This window comes from Cotesia glomerata, linkage group LG7, assembly GCF_020080835.1.
Source record: "Cotesia glomerata isolate CgM1 linkage group LG7, MPM_Cglom_v2.3, whole genome shotgun sequence".
Lineage (NCBI taxonomy): Eukaryota > Metazoa > Arthropoda > Insecta > Hymenoptera > Braconidae > Cotesia > Cotesia glomerata.
Window position 1 is genome coordinate 25,146,364 of NC_058164.1, and position 22,306 is coordinate 25,168,669.

Below are 22,306 nucleotides of genomic sequence, written 5' to 3' on the forward strand. Positions count from 1 at the left end.
TACAATCTAGTCAAAACAATAACAATGCCTCAATAGACACCCAATCCACTGAAACAGTCATTTGGGCGGTCACTAATATCTCAAGCGTACCACTAGGTAGCGTTATTATGAATCCACGCACCAACCAACCGTACACCAATTCAGATGGTACGCTTTATCGCTTTGATCCCGACAATCCTCCGAAGATATTCAGCGATATTGAAGAGATTCGTGAAAGCCCGTCGTCAGAGACCCCAGATAAATTTCCCGAATTACCTGAATCTCCTAGACACAATGTGCCAGTTAATAAGTATAGTTCTAAGAAGCATAAAAACTCTATTAAATCATCACCACCATCATCGGTTAGCAATAACAATGCTGTTAGTAACCGAGTAACTAGTACAGCTACGTCCCCAACTTTACCATACTCAGCTAGTCCTCCACCCGCGGCTCAACCCATTCAAGTTCAAGACTTTAACCAGCCAATTAAATCCCCGCCACCCTGCACTCACGGATCATTGAATCCGCAATACCAAAACTACCCTCAGAATACCGAATTAAATTACAATCCCCCAGTATTTACAAATGCTCAACCCCAGAATATCATCCAACGGCCACCGGACTTGGCTATAAATCAGCAACAGCAGCAACAACCGCCTCCTCCACCGCCACCACCGCCCCCTGACATGGTCTTCGGGCAGAACAATGTCTACGGAAATTACCCAATGATGATGCAAACCACCGTTCATCCCCAATCGGAAGTAACTGATCTCTCCGGTTATTTCATGGGCATGAACGTCTATGAGCAGTCAAGAGCCGGGTCAGAAGCGTCGCAAACCACCCCGACGTTCCCAGCACCTCCACCGCCGCCTCCTCCACCCCTTCCGCCACCCAACGGACACAATGCTCCGAATAACCAAGCTTACTGGCAGCCGCCTAACCAAGGACAGCATCCTCAACAGCATTCTCATCCGCCTAACCAGATAGCCCCCCAGCAAATGTACTTCGTCCCTCCGTCAGGATCTACCTTGGCCTCAAACGACCGCTCTACGATCCAGCACCAAAGATTCCCCTCCAACTACACGTATAACCCCCAAACGATGACCCCACCTAACACGGGACCCAATTATCCAGTCAACGGCTACCCAATCTCCTACAATTCGATGCCAGCTGTCACTCCATCACCCACTGACTACTCCTACCAGAATCCTCTGTCCATGATGCCGACTTACTACTCAGGACAACCTGGAATGCAGCCTCCGATGATGTGGCGAGTCCCCACACCACCAACCACCCCAACGTCCAACCAAATGCCAGGTATTCCGGTGATGTACGTCAACTCAGGCACCTATCCTCCGCCAACGATGGTCACTGCTGGTTCCTACGGTCATCAGTTGTCAGGAACGGCTCCTGCCCCGCCTGGAGCCGTCTACATGACGCCATCTCTCCTCCCCAACCTGCCAAACCTCGTGTTCCGACAGAATGTACCCATGATTCGGGCGTCAACGCCTTCTGGGTCTCAACGGACCAGCAGGTCGCCCACGCCAGGTCACGAGTATCCTACCAACTCACCTAATGGACCCACTGTTAATGGCGTGGCTGGCATTGACAACAGAAACGCACAAGCACAATCGCGTTACCCACTGCCAATGTACCAGGGTCTTCATATTGTGCCAGGTAAATTGATTCATCAAGCCCTAGATCATCCTGATCAAGAATTCTAATGATCTTTTGATACAGGGGACATTAGACTGATGCATCCAGGCATGGCGAACAATCCCCGGCTCCAGTACGCTCCTGGACCATCTCCACCAGTCGTTCAAGGTTGCCCTCGTCCCTTCAGACCTCCATCTTACTCTTCTAACTCTGGATGTCCTACGCCCAACTCTTTCGATGGAAGGAACCAAAAATTCGCAAACAAAGGTACGAATTACTTCCTTTTCGATTCTAAGTTTTGTGCTAATTTGAGGTTTGTTCAGGTCCAAGGTCACCACTTTGCCATCAAACGTCAGGTCCAATGTCTATCAAGTTTCTTCTATGCCTCCAAACCCGCCCAAAGATATGCAAGGTAACTTAACCAGTTTTAAATTGAATTTAAGTCTACTCTAGCTCTAATTTGAATTTCGCGTGCATTTATTCTTTACTGACTGTAGAAATTTTCAAAATAACACTTACTATACTAGAAAATAGCGTTTTGTGGGTTAAAAGAATTGTTTTTAGAGCTAGAAAAGATTTTTTTAACCTTCTAAATAAAATTTAGAAGTCTAATCTAGCTCTGATTTCAATTTTGCGGGTATTTTTTCTTTACTGACTGTAGAAGTTTTCAAAATAACACTTACTATACTTGAAAATGGCGTTTTGTGGGTTAAAAGAGTTGTTTTTAGAGTTAGAAAAGGTTTTTATAACCTTCTAAATAAAATTTAAAAGTCTACTCTAGCTCTGATTTGAATTTCGCGGGCATTTCTTCTTTACCGACTATAGAAATTTTCTAACACTTACTATACATGAAAATGGCGTTTTTTTTGTCAAAAGCGTTTTTTTTAAAGCTAGAGAAGATTTTTAAACCCAAAATATTCTTTTAAATCAATTCAAATGTTTTATTTGTATATTTACAAAGCTAAACCGATGGAAAATATGTCTTAAGGTATAAAATCGGTTTTTAAAATAGAGTAGAGAAAAAAGAGTAATTTTATAAATTTTACGGTTCAATTTTTTAATTATTTCTTTCAGGAACCGTTAAAGTCACAATAAATCGCTAATTCATCGGCAATTGACTAGTTAATTAAAAATCACTTGAGGAATGAAAATATGATTAACAAAATTGCCACCTCTGGTACAAAAGCAAAGAATAATAATTATTATTTTAAACAATGACTACAATGAACATACCGCAAAGTATGAATAACAATAATGATAATATGTATTATTATAATTATTGGAAAGAAAGTAAGGTTAAGTATTGATTAACAAGCAATGAAGTGATTTAAGTAATGGGTGAGAAGTAAGGTAAGGTTTTAAATGAACAATGTAAAAATGTCTTTTTATTTTATTAATAATTAGGTTATTATTTTATTATAATTATTTATAATAATATATCATTTTGTTTGTTTTTTTTTGTTTTTGTTGATTTGATTAATAAAAAATGTTTTTTCGATTTTAATTATTATAAAAAAATTTATAAACCATTAATAAAAACAAATAAATATGGAATTGCACTTACATCCCCAATTACAGTGTAAAAAATAACACGAGAATTATTAATTATAAGCTAAAGCGTTTATTTAAAATTATACTCGATAAAAATTAGCTATTAAATAATTACAGATTATATATTAAATAATATATACGATAAAAAAATATATATATATATAAAAAAAATGATAAATTATTTTAAACGCTATTTTACAGATATATAAACGATAAATTAATTTTTTGAAGGTTTAAAATTATAATTATTTATCTAAAAAATCTTTATAAATTTTTATAATTTCATTTTTTTATTTTTTCAAGGAAGATTTTTTAACAAATTCGATGTTAAAATTTATTTTTAATGTCACTGGATAATTAAAAAAAAAATAATTAGATTTTTAAAGCAATAAAAAAAGAGAAAAAAATTTTTTTCAAGGACGTTCATGCTTTTTATTTTATTTACTTGGAATATTTTTTAGGGATCTATTTTAATTATAATTTTAAATTTAAAAAATCCTGACCGGCCTTAAGGTTGTATGTTAAAAATCTTATTTTTAATCGTTAATAATTTTTTTAAATAATCGATTACAAAATTTATAATTATTTAGGGAGGATCATTAATTTAATTTATTGAAACTAAAAAGTATTAAATAATTTTTAAGGGGGTTAAGTAACAAATAATTTTATTTTATTGTAATAAAATCTATCGGGTGATTTTTAAGATATTTTAATAATGCCTCTAATCGATATAAGTCTATATAAATATTTCTAAAAATTGTCATTGAGCTTGCTAATTTTTACAATAGAAATTTTGTTATTAATCTTTTATTTAATACTCATTAAAAATTATTTTTTGATAAATTTTACGCGCGTGAATGTCGTAAAATTTAGGATAAAATTTGGGTAATTATTTACAAGTTTAATCCATTATTTTTATTTTTATTTTTTTAAACTAAATTTTTATTTGATTTATTTTGAAAAATACAAAAAAAAATAAATAATAAAAAAAAAATGATGACAATTTTGAGAAATTTTACAAAATTTCAGAAAAATTTATAAATTTTTTGAAAAAATGTAATATTCATTTTTTTAATTAATTAAAAAATTAATTAATTTCAAAATTAATTAATTAATTTCAAAATAAATTAATTAATTTCAAAATTAATTCATTAATTTCAAAATAAATTGATTAATTTCAAAATAAATTAATTAATTTCAAAATTAATTCATTAATTTCAAAATTAATTCATTAATTTCAAAATTAATTAATTTCAAAATTAATTCATTAATTTCAAAATAAATTAATTAATTTCAAAATTAATTAATTAATTTCAAAATAAATTAATTAATTTCAAAATTAATTAATTTCAAAATTAATTCATTAATTTCAAAATTAATTCATTAATTTCAAAATTAATTCATTAATTTAAAAATTAATTAATTTCAAAATTAATTCATTAATTTAAAAATTAATTAATTTCAAAATTAATTAATTTATTTTTATTCATTTAATAAAAAATATCAAAAAAAAGATAATTTAAAAATTTTATCTAAAAACATGAAAGCCAAAATTTATTTTCAAGTTTTGACGCCAAAAAAATTCTTCAAAATCTTTATTTTTTTTTTTTTTCACGACATTTTTTATTATAAATGCGCCGTAAAAATAAGTAGGATAAAAAAAACGTTAATTAAAAAAAAAAAAATGTTAATTTAAAAATTCTGATTTAAATAAAAATAAAAATTTTTTTTTTTTTTTTAAATTAAAAAATGTTAATTGTTAATTTAAATATGGCTAAAAATAGAGTTAACCTTACTTGTAAATAATTATCAAAATTTGAATTAATATTTTATTTTTAAATTTACTTGAATTGGCGCGCTGTGCCAAGATGGCGTCGTAAGAACAGCTGTTGCTCTATTTTCACATTTAATTACTAAAAATTTCTTTAAAAATGCAAATAAATAAAGAAAAAAGGCTAAAAAATGAAATTTAATAAAAAATAAATGATATTTTGTAAATTAGGCAATAAAATATAAAATATTCAGTGACATTTAAAATTACTGTGTCAAATTGACACCGCAAATGCTACTACCACTGTTTAAAAATTTAGGTTATATTTTTCCAAACCGAATTAACTTTTTATAATTTACCAAAAAAAAAAAAGGTTGTCAGTGGTGGTAACATAAAAACGACAAATTGTTCCGTCTGACTCACGGATTGGTGTAAACATTGAGGCTCTAAAATTCGAACTGCAATTATATAAAATAATTTTTATAATTACAAAAAAAACAAATAATTAATGAGCTTTAGTGTTTTAAAGTCTGTGATTAAAAATTATTATAAAAAAAAATCTAAAATAAATAAGAAGAATGATTCCATCCAGCTTTGCTTAATAACGGTGATTGTACTTAAGGTTAACGTGTGCCTATCTAGATTTTCGGGGATTCCCATTAGTCTACGATAGAATGAATACTCCTGGGATGCTAATTAAAATAAAAAATTTCATTAATTATACACGATAAATTATTCTTCAAATAAATAATATTAATATCGGAATTTTTTTGTACCTTTGATTTTATTAGCGTAGTTTTAGAATCTAAATATTTTAATTTTAATTATTTATTTTTGATCATTAGAGTCTATCATATCATCATTCATTTACTGTCTAGAAAAACTAATTAAAATAATAAATAGAAACATTTTTTTTCTCAGGAACTAGAATAGTTTTTAAAACAATAATTATTTTTATTTCTTCTTCGTTGTTACTTGTAAAAATATTTGTACATAGAATCCAGTTAACTAATTAATAAAAAATGCTTTTTTTCTTATTGTTAGATTAAATAGAATAGTATATTAATAATTATATTATTATTATTATTATAATTATAAATACATAAATATATTATTATTAATTATTAATTATAGTAGAATCTCGATTATTTTTCTGCCGATGTTTTTTTGTTGCAGAAATATTAACCTAGCTTGTAGAAATATTGAGTTTCTACTGTAATTATATTTAAAATAAGTACTCGTTAAATATATTAAATTTTTTCGATAAAAATATATTTACATTTAATTAAATAAATTATTTAAACTAATACTAAAAATAATTTGTATCTTCTTCTTTATTTTCATTTGTTATATTGGACCAATTTAATACGACAAATAATTTTTTTCAGGTTAGTCGCTTTGCACATTAATAATTATTTAAATATATTTATATTATTGACCATTTAATATTATAAATAAATATAATTATTTATTTATTAATTACTGTTTAAGTTATGACGGCTCCTGAAATTTTTTTAAGAAGAAATAAGTATTACGTCATAGGAAGATTCAATTTTTTGACACTAGATGGCGCCTCACAAGCTTTCTTGTATCTACTTATTTATATTTAAGGTTTATTTATGAAATTTTTTATTTTCATGTGATTTATAGAAAATATTAATGACAATTATTGTATCACGGATGAAAATTAGGTCATTAATCTAAAAAAAGACAGATAAGGGCTTTGGAAAAATTTTTATATCTAAATTTAGTTATTTTTGACCTAAACTATCTACAAAGGAGCAGATTTAGCGATCATGCGCCACCTGTTGGAAGTTTGCAACACTTTTGATCAAATAAATTACACGATTTTTGGGTTTTAGTTTAAATATCAATTTTTTTCACGTAACTGAGAAAAATTTTTAGTATTTAAAAAGATTAATTAACAAATGATTTATTAGAAAATAATTTAATAAATATTTCTTAATAGGAAATTATTTCTTAAACATTCCTGCTGATTTTTGAGGTTTATTTATGAAATTTTTTATTTTTATGTGATTTATGGAAAATATTAATGACAATTATTGTATAACGGATGAAAATTAGTTCATTAACCTAAAAAAAGACAGATAAGGGCTTTAGAAAATTTTTTATACCAAAATTTAGTTATTTGACCTTAACTCTCTACAAAGGAGCAGATTTAGCGATCATGCGCCACCTGTTGGAAGTTTGCAACACTTGATCAAATAAATTACACGATTTTTGGGTTTTAGTTTAAATATCAATTTTTTTCACGTAACTGAGACAAATTTTTAGTATTTAAAAAGATTAATTAACAAATGATTTTTTAGAAAATAATTAAATAAACATTTCTTAATAGGAAATTATTTCTTAAACATTGTTTTGTACCAAATATTTCTTACTATTTAATAAACCATTTTAAAATATTTAATAGGGATATTTAAATAGTTAATAATGATATATTTCAGCTAGGCTTATATTTTTAAATTTTTATATCACAAAAATCAGAGTTTAACAAAAAGAACATTTGTAAAATTGGACAATGAGAAAAATAGTGGGGGTAGAAAGGTTGAGATGTTCTTTAACGTTTAACCTACAATATAATTAGACACGTCGCAAACAAACAATATGGCGGCTCAGCGACACACATTGATATGTGTACAGGTGTCGCTGTTGCTCTTACTAATCTATAGACATAACTGTTGGCTAGTGTCCAGCCATCTACCGACAAATTCTCCTAATAAATATTTATTAACTATTAATAAATGTTGTTTGGTGGTAACAAATATTTATTTAAACATTCCTCGGCCTTTATTACCATCAACAATATTTATTTAATATAACCAACTAACTTATTTCACTTTAATAAATATTTTTAATTATTAAACAATATATTTTTGCTCCCAAATTAAAAAAAAATCAATTATATTACTCCCTAACCTCTTTTATCAGCATAATTAGAATTAAAGGATAATAATAAAACAATTTTTATTAAATATCTTTATTTAGTCGTTTTATTAATTATTTACAAAATAAAATAACGCAGTCAGGAGTGATAAAGGTCCAGAGTGTCATTAAAATCTAAACTCATTAAATTCGTTTTGTAAGTACTTATAAAATACTTAAAAATGCCACTGTGAACCAATGCCACCGTATAACCTCAAAATAAATGAGACAAAACATAACCACGCTGCATTGAGTCTTGTATCTTAAAAATTGAACAAAGAGTAATATTGCACGTTGCGTATTTTTGAGAAAAGACGAGAAAGACCGCTCTTAAAGGGGCCTTTTCACTAAAAAAGCCTCTTTAGCGACTGTTTCTCAATAATTTCTCGTCTGAATAAAAAATTCTGATCATTAGTTAACATAACCTACGTAACTATACCCGCCACCGTAACCCATGACTTTATATTCGTTCTATAGTATCTTAAACTACCAAACGCTCGGTTTAATAATTATTAATTTTGTTTTCGTTAACCTTAATTAACATATAAGCGTTTAAGTTCAGTTTGAGACAGTTCTATGATTTCTTCCACAATAAACATAGCAAAAGTGTCTTTTACTATCAACGAGCAACCATTTGAGCAAGAAATGTATTAACTATAGCGAATTTACGCTAATATACAATTTATTAGCTTATTATAACCTTAACTGCTGTGACTGTAAGCAGTGTTAGTATAAGGCCCGCTGTAAATAGACGAGCCGGTTGTCGAAATGTTTTTGTGTCTTCTCTTAGCGAGTAGAACCAAGATGGCGGCTACCACAGCGATCATGAGAATCAACCCTGCGATAGCAATTCCAATTGCGAAGCTTCTTTGTGATATGCAGATGCTGTCCGCTTCGTCGATAGTCTGCAATAGAATTTTCCATTAATAATAATAATTATTATTATCTTCAAACTGAAAAATTACCCTTTCTCGAAAGACATCATCAGTAAGTTCAGATTTCCCGCCAAGGTCCGAAGCTTCATTAACGTAGAGGCCGCTGTAGACTTCAATGGTCGCCGGAGTACCGTCTAAAGCGACATCTTTGTCGTCTAATCTCCCGGTAGCTCTCTTCCTTCTGCTGATCTCGTTGCAAGATGGCGGCTGTAAGTAGTTTGGTAATTAGCGAACCTTAACCTTATTCCAAATTGGATTAGAGTTTTATTTGGGCAACTTACCGTATCGGAGCATCCGCCGCCATGTTTGGTACACAGTCTTACGTTGCATTGGTAGTAAACGCTGGCAGTGTAAGGAAATTTATGAGCCTGAAAATTGACCTTTGCTTCCGTTTTGTCCTCGCTGTATGTGAATTGTCCCATTATTTCGCCGTCAATAGGACATCTGTAATGTTAAATAGGTTAGGAAAGTGTTTGAGTGTTAACTTCACTTTTTATAGGCTTTCTTTTGGTTTCATGATTCTTGATCCTCTGACAAAATATCCCGGACAAAATATCTTAAATAATTAAATTACCCGAGTTGAAAAAATTAACTTAACTGCTACTAGGAATTTAAATTGTGCGCTTCGCGCGCCTATATTTTTCAGCCAATAAGGAATCGGGGACCATATTTTTGCGATAATTCGATACTTACTTAACTTCAGATAAATTTTTATTTTATCTATTTTAATTTAGAGGATATTGAAACAATTCATTTAAGCTCATCTAAGTTCATTTTTTCGACTCGGGTACCAATGCATAAGGATTTTTTAATTACTTTTTTTCCATTGCATTATTAATTATTATCGTTAAGCAAAATCTATTTAAAATTTTATAGAACAGGTAACAAAATATATTAATAACGGATTTTTGGATAGTATTATTATTAGATAACAACCAAATTTGAATACTTATTACTTATATTTATATGTAAAATGTTAAACCTTGAAAATAAAGATTCTTTATAAAACCAAAAAAAAAACCGTATTGTGCCTTTTTATCATGGATTTTTTGTGATATTTAGTCTCAAGGATATTTTCTCGGGGATATTTTGTCGGAGATATTTTGTCGGGGATATTTAGTTGGAAGATCAAGACGCTTGATCACGTTTTCCTTACCCTTCATCATTGATAAGTCGTTGTTCTCCCCAACCTAGACCGTCTCGGACCATGCAATCCGAAATCTTCAACCCGAACATCTCTTGTTTGTCGATACTGATGACTAAGGTAAGCGGATCTCCAATTTTAACGTTTTCCGCTACGTGATGGCGGGTTGGATCTCCGCTGAATATCTTCATGGTACACCCAGGTATTGGCGCCGTATCCTAGAATCAATTTTCATGATTAGTAATGAAGATGCTGCTGGCGCTGATGATGATGGTGATGATGATGATGATGATGATGATGATGATGATGATGGTGGAAGCAATATTTAGAAACATACCTGCAACGGCAGGGATTGGAGCATCGCAACGCGAGTTTGGTCGTTCGTAACAACTTTGTCTCTCGTCTGATAACGGCACCTAACATGGAAACCTCTTCCTTGATTGGTAACCAGCTTCAAATGCGGTTGAACTACAATTGTGTTGAAGTACTCTATTCCTCCGTCGTCCTAGAACAAAGTTATGGTCGTTAGTAATCTGGTTCTAGGAATAGCACAAGCTATCATTTATCATGGAATGTAATTTAATAAAGAGCTATTGTTAAATGAATCATCAAAAAATGAACTATGTAATTTAGTATATTAGAGCGCAGATATCCTTGGCGAGGTCATTTGGAATAGCTTGAAGAAAGGGTCATTGGCATCTCGAATATTTATTTTCCTTTTAGCTCGCCTTCTTCGTACGCCTTCTTGGTCTTGTTGTGCTTTCAGCTTAACGATCCACTCTTTATTTTATTTATTTTCTATTCTCGGAATATCTCCAGCCTCCAGGATCTGTTGCTAGGTTCGATGCCCGGTCATTTCGATTAATTAAACTTACACCGGAAAACTGAACTTATTTGCACTTCTATTCTAAATTCTAGATTTGATTGAAAGCAACTCATGTGAGAAGAAATTGGTTTATTATTTGCAAATAATTATGGGTATAGTTAGCAGACTGTAGTTTAGAGTCCTTGGAGATTGTAAAGGATACGATGAGTAATCTTCGATATCCTTCGGTTAGAAGGCTCTGATGAGTATCTCATAGAATTATAGTAGAGAAAAGCAACAAGCAACAAGCAACAAGCAACCTCTATAATTTTCACATACTATAGTCAAGGTCTTGGAAGAAACTATACCAGATTCTTTGTCTCTACCGCGGATGCTATTCTGTTCCGAGGCTCTGGTTCGCGTGCGATAAGGCTTTTGACCTTGAGCAATTTCTGCTACACTGCATTATAGCAGGACCGGTTTTAAATAAGTGTTAACTTACTTATTGTGGTATTATATTTTGCACTAAATCGATGAGCTTCCAATGGAAGCTATCTCGGATGTGCTACCCAGAAGTGGATGAAGTGGAAAACTGGTTCTGATGGGACTAATTAACAGTCCAGTTAATTAGCGATATATTCCTTATTACATACCTTCATTAAGCAGGATCGTTTTATTAGAAGTGGTTATTACAAAGTAGCAATGCAATCTTATGCAGTAGTTGGTTAACAGCGTACGGTCACATAACGGTCCAGTTATGGAGCGGCAAGGGAAACGATCTACAAGAGGTTGGCACGTAATGTAAGGACGATAAACGCGCAACCAACGTAACATCACGTAACGGAATATACTTTTGTGAGTATTTTACAAACGCTAATACTTTTGACATTCACCATGTGTACTCAGGTTGTGCCGTTATATTGGGACATCTAGGCCCCGATTCAAGGATTTATGTCTAATTCTTGAAGGAAGGCTTCTTTGGAAATTAGTTAATATCCCGAGTTGAAATTTAAGTCGTAAATTCAACGTATTAAACGTTACAAACGTTCAAATCGTGAAACATCTAAACATTTAAAACATCAGTTTAACGTATTGGACGCAAAAAATATAGATCCGATATTTTCAAAAAAGAATTTAACTGTTTCTTATATATTAAAATTGATGGTTGATTGAAGGTAGCTTAGTATCGAAATAAGTCGAAAATATGGACATTAATTCCTTATTGGTTCAGATTTATGCGCGCAATTTGAATTTCTAGTTTAAAAGAAAATATATGATCAATAGTAAAAAGCGAAAGTTAGAAAGAAACTAACATTTACAAATCCGTAAAAAATAGCTTATGGGCTAAGATTTAGCTAAAAGCTTCTTCCAAAGATTTGATTGGGTTAATTTTTAGTTTCTTGCTTATTTAATTAACAGGAAGTTACTAAATTCAGATTGATTTTTAAGAGTTACATTCTTATCCAATTTCGATGTCTTGGGATCTATAAAAACTATCAGATTAATTGATTTTTATTTGCATTTTGAAAATATTTTGAAGATTTGAGAAGCTCAAATGATTAAATTTAAACCAAAAAACTGAAATTCTCTCCAACCGAATTGAAAATACATTTTTCGGTAGATTCCATAAAATCTAACTGTTGCATTGGCCTTTGTGTCAAAATTTACATAAAATTTCGTCCCTATATTAATTATTAAGTCGAGTAAGGCTTAAAAATGTCATTGATTTGGAAGTTTATATATTCTTCTACAGACAATCAGCTTGAATGAGTTCAAAAATGAGCTAAATTCATCAAATAGTTTAGAAATGGCAGCCATTTGAAAAAATCACGTGTTTGGTGGCTTTACCAGGGAATAACTTTTCATTAAAAAATGATAGATCGTTTTTCTACATTTTATTTTAAAGCTTATTAAATTCTTTTTAATTTAACCTATAATAAATTTACTTTTCAATTATTACAATAAAAATTGAAGAAGTTGAATGTCATTTAAATCAGTTTCAGACAAGCACTTAACGCGGCTTGTAAACACGATTACTCTTACAATTCTTAATGAATCTTTATGAAACTTGGTAGACTTGTGCTGTGCACAATTAGCTTGAATGAGTTCAAAAATGAGCTAAATCCATTGAATAGTTTAGAAATGGCAGCTAATTTGAAATTTTCGATGTAAAAAATCACGTGTTTGGTGACTTTTATAGTAAATAATTTTTAATTCAGAAATGATAACTCGTTTTTCTGCATTTCATTTCAAAGCTTATAAAATTCTCTTTAATTTATCCTATAATAAATTTACTTTTCAACAATTAATTTAAGAAGCTGAATGTCATCTAAATATTGTGATTAAAATCATGGATTATATTAAATCTACCTTTTATTAGATATTACTTATTTTCATTCCTTATTGGTTTGATTTACGTTTACAATACGTTGAATACATTTAATTAACGTTTTTAACGTTCGAAACGTCCAAATGAAGATTTTAACGTCCAATATGTTAAATTTACAATTAAAATTTTAACTTGGATAATATCCAAGTGCCTCAAATTAGGGTGCGTCAAAATTTAATCTCTAAAAGCAACCTTTTAAAATTGAAATTTTAAGTTTCGCTTTTAACAGCAGCTGTATTTGGGCATTTCCTGATATATTTTGGTGTGTCACAATTTATTTGATATTCACAGAGATTTTTAACAGGAGTTTCGTTTGGCCAAATTTTGAAATTTTTAAGTCCCAGAAAAATTGCTTCAACAAAACTCCTGTTAAACAATTATGTAAGCATCAAATAAATCCTGACATATCAAAATATCTCAGGAAATGCCCAAACCTAACTCCTGCTAAATGCGGAACTCAAAATTCCAATTTTAAAAGGTTGCTATTTGAGATTAAATTTTGCCGCACCCTATTGAAGAGATTATATTGATGAAAAGGAAGCAAGATGTTGGAAATTCTTACCAATTCCGTTGGCATAGTATTGCAAGACCTAAGAGGCAGCCGATATGTAATTGGCGCTGGTTGGCTCTTGTATTCCTGCAAACAGGAGCTATTTTTGGATAATCCTCTAGGATAGACCAATCCATGGAAATCAGTGTTCCCTTCCGTGGAAATGTGGACGATTATCGACTCGCTGGCACATTCGATCCTGACAGTACTTGCTACTGCAACAGTCGCTGAAATCAACAAAGTACAATTAGCAACACAGTGGATGAAGAATGAACTTCACATGAATCTTGTGTCTTCCCACGCGAAGGTAAATTTGGTGATTAGTGCTAAGAACAAAGAGTCGTTAAATATTGTCATTGCCGATGAACAATTATGGGAAAGTTGTGAACTTGACTGAGGATATGTTTGTGAAAATATTAAAATTGTTATTGTTATAGGTAAGGATATACTTTTAATGGTAAGGATGCGATAACGGTTTGGATTTAAACCCACCGTTGGATTATAACCTTCAAGCAATTAGCGCTACGCGAAATACCGCAAGGGTATCTAGCTTGACATTGCATTCCTGTGGGTTTATAATCATAACTACCGGCTTCCTGGTAAGCTTTGCATTTATAATATATATACTATACTGCAAGAATAATGTTTGGTAGAGGGACACTTAAAACGGGCAACCAACCTGACTAGTTTGGCCATATAGATGGTTGTAACGCTATTACAAGAAACCAGCTGTTAGTTATAGAGGAATAGTACTTGCTAAGATATAAGAACGTGACGCTAACGCCATCCTTATGAGTTCAACGAACTCTCCGGAGATTACATCAGCGCCTAAAATCGCTTCGCTAATGTACAAGGTTTTTTATTTGACTAACTGCTTTTTTATCTTTAATCTCGGAATTTACTAAGAGGATTCATAGAAAATATTAATGATTACATATTTTGGGTCGAAAATTGTGTTGTTATTTTAGAAATGATTTTTTAGGTTAAATATAATTTTTTGTAGGAAATTTGATTTGTATCTTGTGTTTTTTTCGTATCTTCGATACTTTTTAAGTTAGAGCTCAAAAACAATAATTGAAACAATTTTTTCGGGTACCAATAACCTGTTAAATAATTAATAAAAAAATTAAAACACAGTAAGTTTCCGGGATTAATTAAATAATTAGGTAAAATTGTAATTTTTACATGAAATAGAGATTCCACCAGCCGGTATTTGGTTAAGAATTTAATGCAATTAACGATTTTAAAAAAATTTTATTTTCATTGAATTTGATTGAAAAAATAATAAGCTTTCGATTAAAACAATAAAAAAAGCAGCTTTCCGAATGTATTACGGAGATATTTTAGATTTTTTATAAAAAAATCACTCGGAACTTGCGTTGTTTAAAGTCTTGTATTTGACTTGGCAACACCGCTTGCGCAGTTACTCATGCGCATAAGTAACCGCGGTTTTTTAAATGCTAGAAGATCTTAGTCATTTTAGTTAGACAGTAAACATAAATAAATTTGAAGGTTAGGGACACTCTTTTTGTGTTGTCAAGTGTATACCGGTAATTCAGAGTGCTATATTTTTTATTAGTCAATTAAATGTTAATAATTATTTAATGAGTAAATTTATCGGAAATTTTCTCAACAAATGTTATTAATTAATTTAAAAATTAATTTTAAGATAACAAAAGTATTTCTACGTATTATTTTTTTACAGACATTCTTTATACTAGCAGGGTACTTAGATCTCCTTAAAGTTTGAAATTCCCGCCAAAATTCAAAAGTTTTGAATATCCCGCGGTTTAATATCTTCAATGGCGGCTTCAGTTCTAACAGCTGATTTCTCTCTCACCAGTTTTGAGAATTTTCCATCGATTATAATTAACTGGTACGGATTTAAACGATTATATTTTGCAGGTTTATACAATTAAGTAGTATTAATTCAATAAAAAAAGTATTTCTACGTATTATTTTTTTATAGACATTCTTTACACTAGGGTACTTGGATCTCCTTAAAAATGATTTCTGGGATTAAATATCAGAATTATAAAAAATTTATAAAGCTTTCTTATAATTTTTTAATATTTTTGATTTTCAATCCTTCAAATGCCAGATTAGGATAATTTTTTTCTTCTTTTGACATAAATTCAGCTTAGAAAAAAAATTTACCCATAAATTTTAATCCAATTGACATAATTCACCAATAAAAAACAAAACCGGAAAGTAGAACCGTATTTTTAGTAGCTAGTGAATGGAAAGAGTAAGCACGTGCTAGAGATTGGATAATGTTGTGTTGTACGTAGTATGCTGATAGCACTTTGAGAATCCATTGATTCTAGTACGTGCTGACGAGCGGTGAATAATAAAACAAAACAGCAACAAATAACTGATAGTTCCCATAAACATGCATCCGCAGGACATATCTGGACGTGACCAATAGGCCCATTTCCCTGCAATTTTCATTGCGGGTTTTATATCTGGTTAATCGTTTCTCTTATCCTAGACAAGATATCCTGGACAAGAAGAACTATTCCGACAAACCGTTCTGCATTCCGTTATTCTCTTTATCCCTTGGCTGTAGATCGTGGATAGTCTCTAGGATAACAATTGGCCAATCATTCTCCGATCCATAACTGTTCTTGGCAACATACCATAACACGAACGTGGAACAGATATTGTTTGCTCGGTTTTTATTACAATAATTATTTTTCTAACGGTCTTTCTATCACTTAATTATCCTTCGATGTAAGCTATATTATTAAGACAATATGAAAAATTTTGTGGCTAGTGTGTTTAAGTGATAAAATGGGTTTTTATAGTTAAATTTGACCAATAGTCAATTTATGATGATAAGTATTTAGGTTGCATTTAAAGAAGCTCTATCTTTAGATACATAATCAAGAAATGACCTTGTATCTCGTGAACTATTGACATTTTTAAAGATATAAGCTCATCCCGATGATACATTTATCAAGACCTTTCATTTGAATACCCACATGTATTTTTGATATATTTATCATATATACATATATATAATATATATAAATATATAAAATATATGAAAAATTGATGTGGGTACTCAAACGAAAGGTTTCAATGAGTGTAACATCGGGATGAGCTCATATCTTTAAAAACTTCAATATTTAAGAAAATACAGTGCAATTTAACAATATATAAGATACATAATTAAGAAATAATCTTGTATCTTGTGAACTATCGACATTTTTAAAGATATAAGCTCATTCTGATGTTATACTCATCAAAAACTTTCATTTGAGTACCCGTATCAATTTTTCATATATTTGTATATATATATATATATATATAAATATATGAAAAATTGATGTGGGTACTCAAATAAAAGCTCTTGATGAGTATAGCATTAGGATGAGCTTATATTTTTAAAAACGTCAATAATTAAGAAAGTTCAGTGCAATTTAACAATATATAAGATATATAATTAAGAAATGACCTTGTATCTTGTGAACGGTTGACATTTTTTAAGATATAAGCTCATTCTGATGTTATACTCATCAAAACCTTTCATTTGAGTACCCACATCAATTTTTTATATATTTTATATATCTATTTGTATATAATATCTATTTATATATTATATACTATATATATTATATATATGTATATATGAAAAATATATGAAAAATTGATGTGGGTACTCAAATGAAAGTTCTTGATGAGTGTAACATCGGGATGAGCTCATATCTTTAAAAACTTCAATATTTAAGAAAATACAGTTCAATTCAACAATATATAAGATACATAATTAAGAAATGACCTAGTATTTTGTGAACTATGGACATTTTTTAAGATATAAGCTCATTCTGATGTTATACTCATCAAAACCTTTCATTTGAGTACCCACATCAATTTTTCATATATTTATATATATTATATATTTTATATATATGTATATATGAAAAATATATCAAAAATGCATGTAGGTACTCAAATGAAAGCTCTTGATGAGTGTAACATTAGTATGAGCTTATATCTTTAAAAACTTCAATATTTAAGAAAGTACAATGCAATTTAACAATATATGATACATAATTAAGAAATAACCTTGTATCTCGTGAACTATTGACATTTTTAGAGATATAAGCTCATTCTGACATTACTCTTATCAAGACCTTTCATTTGAGTACCCGCATCAATTTTTCATATATTTATAAATATTATATATATGTATATATGAAAAATATATGAAAAATTGATGTGGGTACTCAAATAAAAGCTCTTGATAAGTATAACATAGTGATGAGCTTATATCTTTAAAAATGTCAATAGTTAAAAAAGTACAGTGCAATTTAATAAAATTCATTATTTAATAAAGAAAAATTTTATTTATTTATAGTTCACTAGTCACAGCAGTCACATAGTGACTGCAAAGTAGTTAGTTTAATTTAATTCTCAATCTTTTGAGGCTCAGAATTAAGAATTGAGATATGAGTGTCAGCGTCGTACGCTAGATTAGAGCAATCCTATCTAATAACAGTTATTATCTCTCTAAATCCGAGGTAAGTGCAGACATTTTATAGTAAAAGTAGGTAATAACGATAATTTTGTTATAAAACAGTGTTTATTTTAATTTTTATAGGCCTTGAGACGCTGCTACACTTCGCTGATCTCCACTCCCTTTCAAGCCTTTGTTTTCAGGCATTATCTTTTCACCCTTTTACTTCCATTGGTTTTAATTCAAGGTTACTGCTTTTCAACAAAATTACGTTTTATGGGACGACTGTAAAGGTTTTTTTTAATTTAAGTCATTTGAATCACAAATTACGAACGAAAGAGCATTCATGGCGAACAAAGGAATCAACTATTCTTCCATGGGAAACTAAGGTCCATTAATCTTTGATTTTTACAAATCTAATTGAAATAAAGTGTTTTGAGAATAAAGTTACGTTCTTTTGAGATAACTTTTGAAAAAAAAAATTATTTTTAAGAGTTTTTGGAATTTTTTGACAAAAATTAACTAGTAAGTAAATTTTTGAGCTCTCTAACCTTAAATATTGTGAAAATTTTCAAGGGTTACCTTTAAAATTAACAAAAAAACAAAATATTTTGGTTTGGAAATAATATTCCAGCCTTTAAAATTTTTTGAGAATTTTGATTCATAAGTTTCAAATAATAGAGTAAAGTTTAATTATTTTTCAATAAATATTTCGGACTATAACAAAATTTTGAAAAAAATAAAAAGTATTTTGAATCAATAAAATTATTTTGTTGTTGAAAATTTTGATTAAAAAATTTTAAATATATGAGTAAAATTTATTTGTCAATAGTTCGAGATATTTGTTAAATTGCACACATTATTGCACACATTAAGAGCTTTCATTTGAATACCCACATGTATTTTTGATATATTTATCATATATACATATATATAATATATATAAATATATAAAATATATGAAAAATTGATGTGGGTACTCAAACGAAAGGTTTCAATGAGTGTAACATCGGGATGAGCTTATATTCTCAAAAACATCAATATTCAAGAAAGTACAGAGCAATTTAACAATATATGATACATAATTAAGAAATGACCTTGTATCTCGTGAACTATTGACATTTTTAGAGATATAAGCTCATTCTGACATTACTCTCATCAAGACCTTTCATTTGAGTAGTCACATCAATTTTTCATATATATATATATATATAGCATATATATATATATACTAATATATATATATATATATATATATACATATATATATATATGTATGTGCTAGGTGTCGCAAAACCGACTATTTTTTTTAAGTCTCGAGTGAAAAATGTTAGTTTTGATGTTTTAAGAGCTCTCTCCAAAGACAGCTTAAAAAATTTTTAAGATGTCACTCAAATTTTTTAAAATTCAAAAATCGTCAAAAATCGAATTTTTTTTAAATTTTTTTCTCGTTACGGTATAATTTTATAGATAAAAAAATAAGTTTCTGAAAATTTCAGTTCAAAATTTGAATTTTGAAAAGTCGCTCATAATTTTTTCAATTTATTAGTGCATTAGTTTAGGATTTTTTTCGAGCGACCTTTACTATTCGAATTAAAATTCCATGCATTTTTTTATTTATTACAATAATCGATAAAAATACATCACGAGATGAACTAAAAATGCAAGCACAACATAGAAAATATAATTTTTTTTAATTTAATAATTTTATTTAATCAACTGCTGCGTGGGTTCTGAATCCCAAGCTGGTCTTAGAAACCAGCTTGGTTGAGATTTGACCTTACCGCGTAGGTTAAGATTTTTTCAAACCAAAAGACCCCAACGTACCACTCCCAATGGTTTACAAGTCGGCGATATGACTAATTAAAGAAAAAAAAAAAAAATTATGAGCGACCTTTCAAAATTTAAATTTTGAACTGAAACTTTCAGAAACTTATTTTTTTTTGGTCTATAAAATTATACCGTAACCAGAAAAAAAATTAAAAAAAAAAAAAATTCGATTTTTGAAATTTTAAAAAATTTGGAGTGACCTCTTAAAAATTTTTTTTCGAGCTGTCCTTTGGTGAGGGCTCTTAAAACATCAAAAACTAACATTTTTTCACTCGAGACTCAAAAAAAAAAATAGTCGGTTTTTTTGCGCCACCCTAATATATATGTATATATGAAAAATATATAAAAATGCATGTGGGTACTCAAATGAAAGCTTTTGATGAGTGTAACATCAGGATGAGCTTATATCTTTAAAAATGTCAATAGTTCACCAAAAACAAGGTAATTTCTTAATTATGTATCTAAAAATAGAGCATTTTTAATTTAAAATAATTTTTTTGAATTAAGTTAAATTCGTCAATTAAAAAACGTGAGAATTAACTTCAGTAAAAAATAAACGATCAAAATTTCTCAAGTTGCAATAAAAACAATTGAGAAATAAGTAATAGCAGTGCGTGTAAATAAAATTACGCCACTTTTAAGAATAAAACAAACTTAAGTTAGTAGTTAGTTAAATTTGCATTGTATATTCAAATCTCCTTATCACAAATGTTTGACCAAGTCATTGTTATTGTTACCAAGTTAGAGAGTACAAAGTGAAATCCTCCCTTGGCACTCTGAAGAACCAGGAACAGCTTTCCAGCAAAACCGTGCAGTCTTTCCCTTTAACACTCGAGAGCAATAAGAGATGAGTAAACAAAGCCGAACCGGGAAAGTATCCTCTTTTTTCTCCCGCGCTTCTTTTGTCTCCTTCTTCTTATCTGACCATTTTGTTTTCAGTAATATATATAAACACAAATTTTTTTTCGCCATCTTGTCTGCCGCTCGTTACGCTCCTCGAGTACTTTCTTGGGCGCCTATGATGTTACTTGGATACTTTCCCTCTCTTTTCCACACATGTCGGCAAATGTAAAACATTTTCTTAATATTATAGAAATACATCACATAACTTTCTATCTCTATCTTCTCTAGTTTAAAGGAAGAATCTAGGTCGCACGACTGCGCTCACCTTCGGAGCTCGGCAATGTCTGACAGAAGGTCATCAAGACAAATTCATTAAAAGCTTTAAACTAGTAATAATAAGTGTCGGTAATTAATCATCTTTATATACTCACTTAACTATTAATAACTTGTTACGCGGACGGTAGTTTTATTCTAGTTACTTTTAATTGCCCACATGTTGATAAGCTTGAATATCCAGGGTAGGTTGTGAGCTTAGCACGCTTTTTCTCAGGTATTATCGTTAAAATCTGAAAAAAATTTATCTTATTAAAAAAAACTATATTTTAATCATTAAAAATTTTAAACTTCAAATTTTGGGTTAAATATAAAAAATATGGAAAATTTATGAGACTTATTTTGTAGGAAATTTTAATCTCTACAAAAGATGTATCTTGGGTTTTTTTCATATTTTTAATATTTTTGAAGTTAAACCTCAAAAAATATAATTATAAAAATTGTTTAGGGTTACTGGGTGGCAATAACCTGATGCAAATTTAAAAATGATTTTTTGGTGTAAAAATTCGAGTAAAAATGATGAAATGTTTATTGTCGACAATTTAATTAATCAACATTTTTATAAATTCATCTTATTAATATTTAACCGTTGCCATAGTAACCGTTGCTATGGTAAATGTTGTCATAGTAACCGTTGCTATGGTAACCTTTGCTATGGTAATCGTTACCAAAGCAATGGTTACTATGACAACGGCTACTATAGTAACCGTTGCTATGGTAACCATTGTAATAGTAACCGTTGCTACGGTAATCGTTGCTATGGTAAAATAGTTACCATAGCAACAATTTCTATAATAATGGCTACCATAAAAACCGTTGCTATAATAATAATTGTCATAGTAACCGTTGCTATGGTAACCGTTGCCATAATAACCATTGCTATGGTAACATAGTTACCATAGCAACGATTACTACAACATAGTTACTGTAACATATACATAGTTACCATAGCAACGGTTACTACGACAATGGCTACCATAGTAACCGTTGCTGTGATAACTGTTGTCATAGTAACCGTTGCCATAGTAACCATTGCTATGGTAACATAGTAACCATTGATATGGTGACATAGTTACCATAGCAACGATTACTATAACATAGTTACTATAACG

At 29.8% G+C, this 22,306-nt stretch overlaps 2 protein-coding genes across 3 annotated transcripts in view; both read right to left on the minus strand.

Annotated features, from left to right (window-relative positions):
- Positions 1 to 22,306, minus strand: part of LOC123269597 (protein lozenge) — a 115,472-nt gene that overhangs the window by 46,001 nt on the left and 47,165 nt on the right. The window lies entirely within an intron of this gene.
- Positions 7,943 to 21,379, minus strand: LOC123269598 (the record flags this gene model as incomplete). The annotated part of the gene is given in 7 exon segments (XM_044735433.1): positions 7,943 to 8,808; positions 8,869 to 9,045; positions 9,120 to 9,282; positions 9,995 to 10,200; positions 10,320 to 10,487; positions 13,739 to 13,953; positions 21,355 to 21,379. Coding segments are annotated over 7 exon segments (1,158 nt in total), but the record flags the coding sequence as incomplete, so codon positions are not given.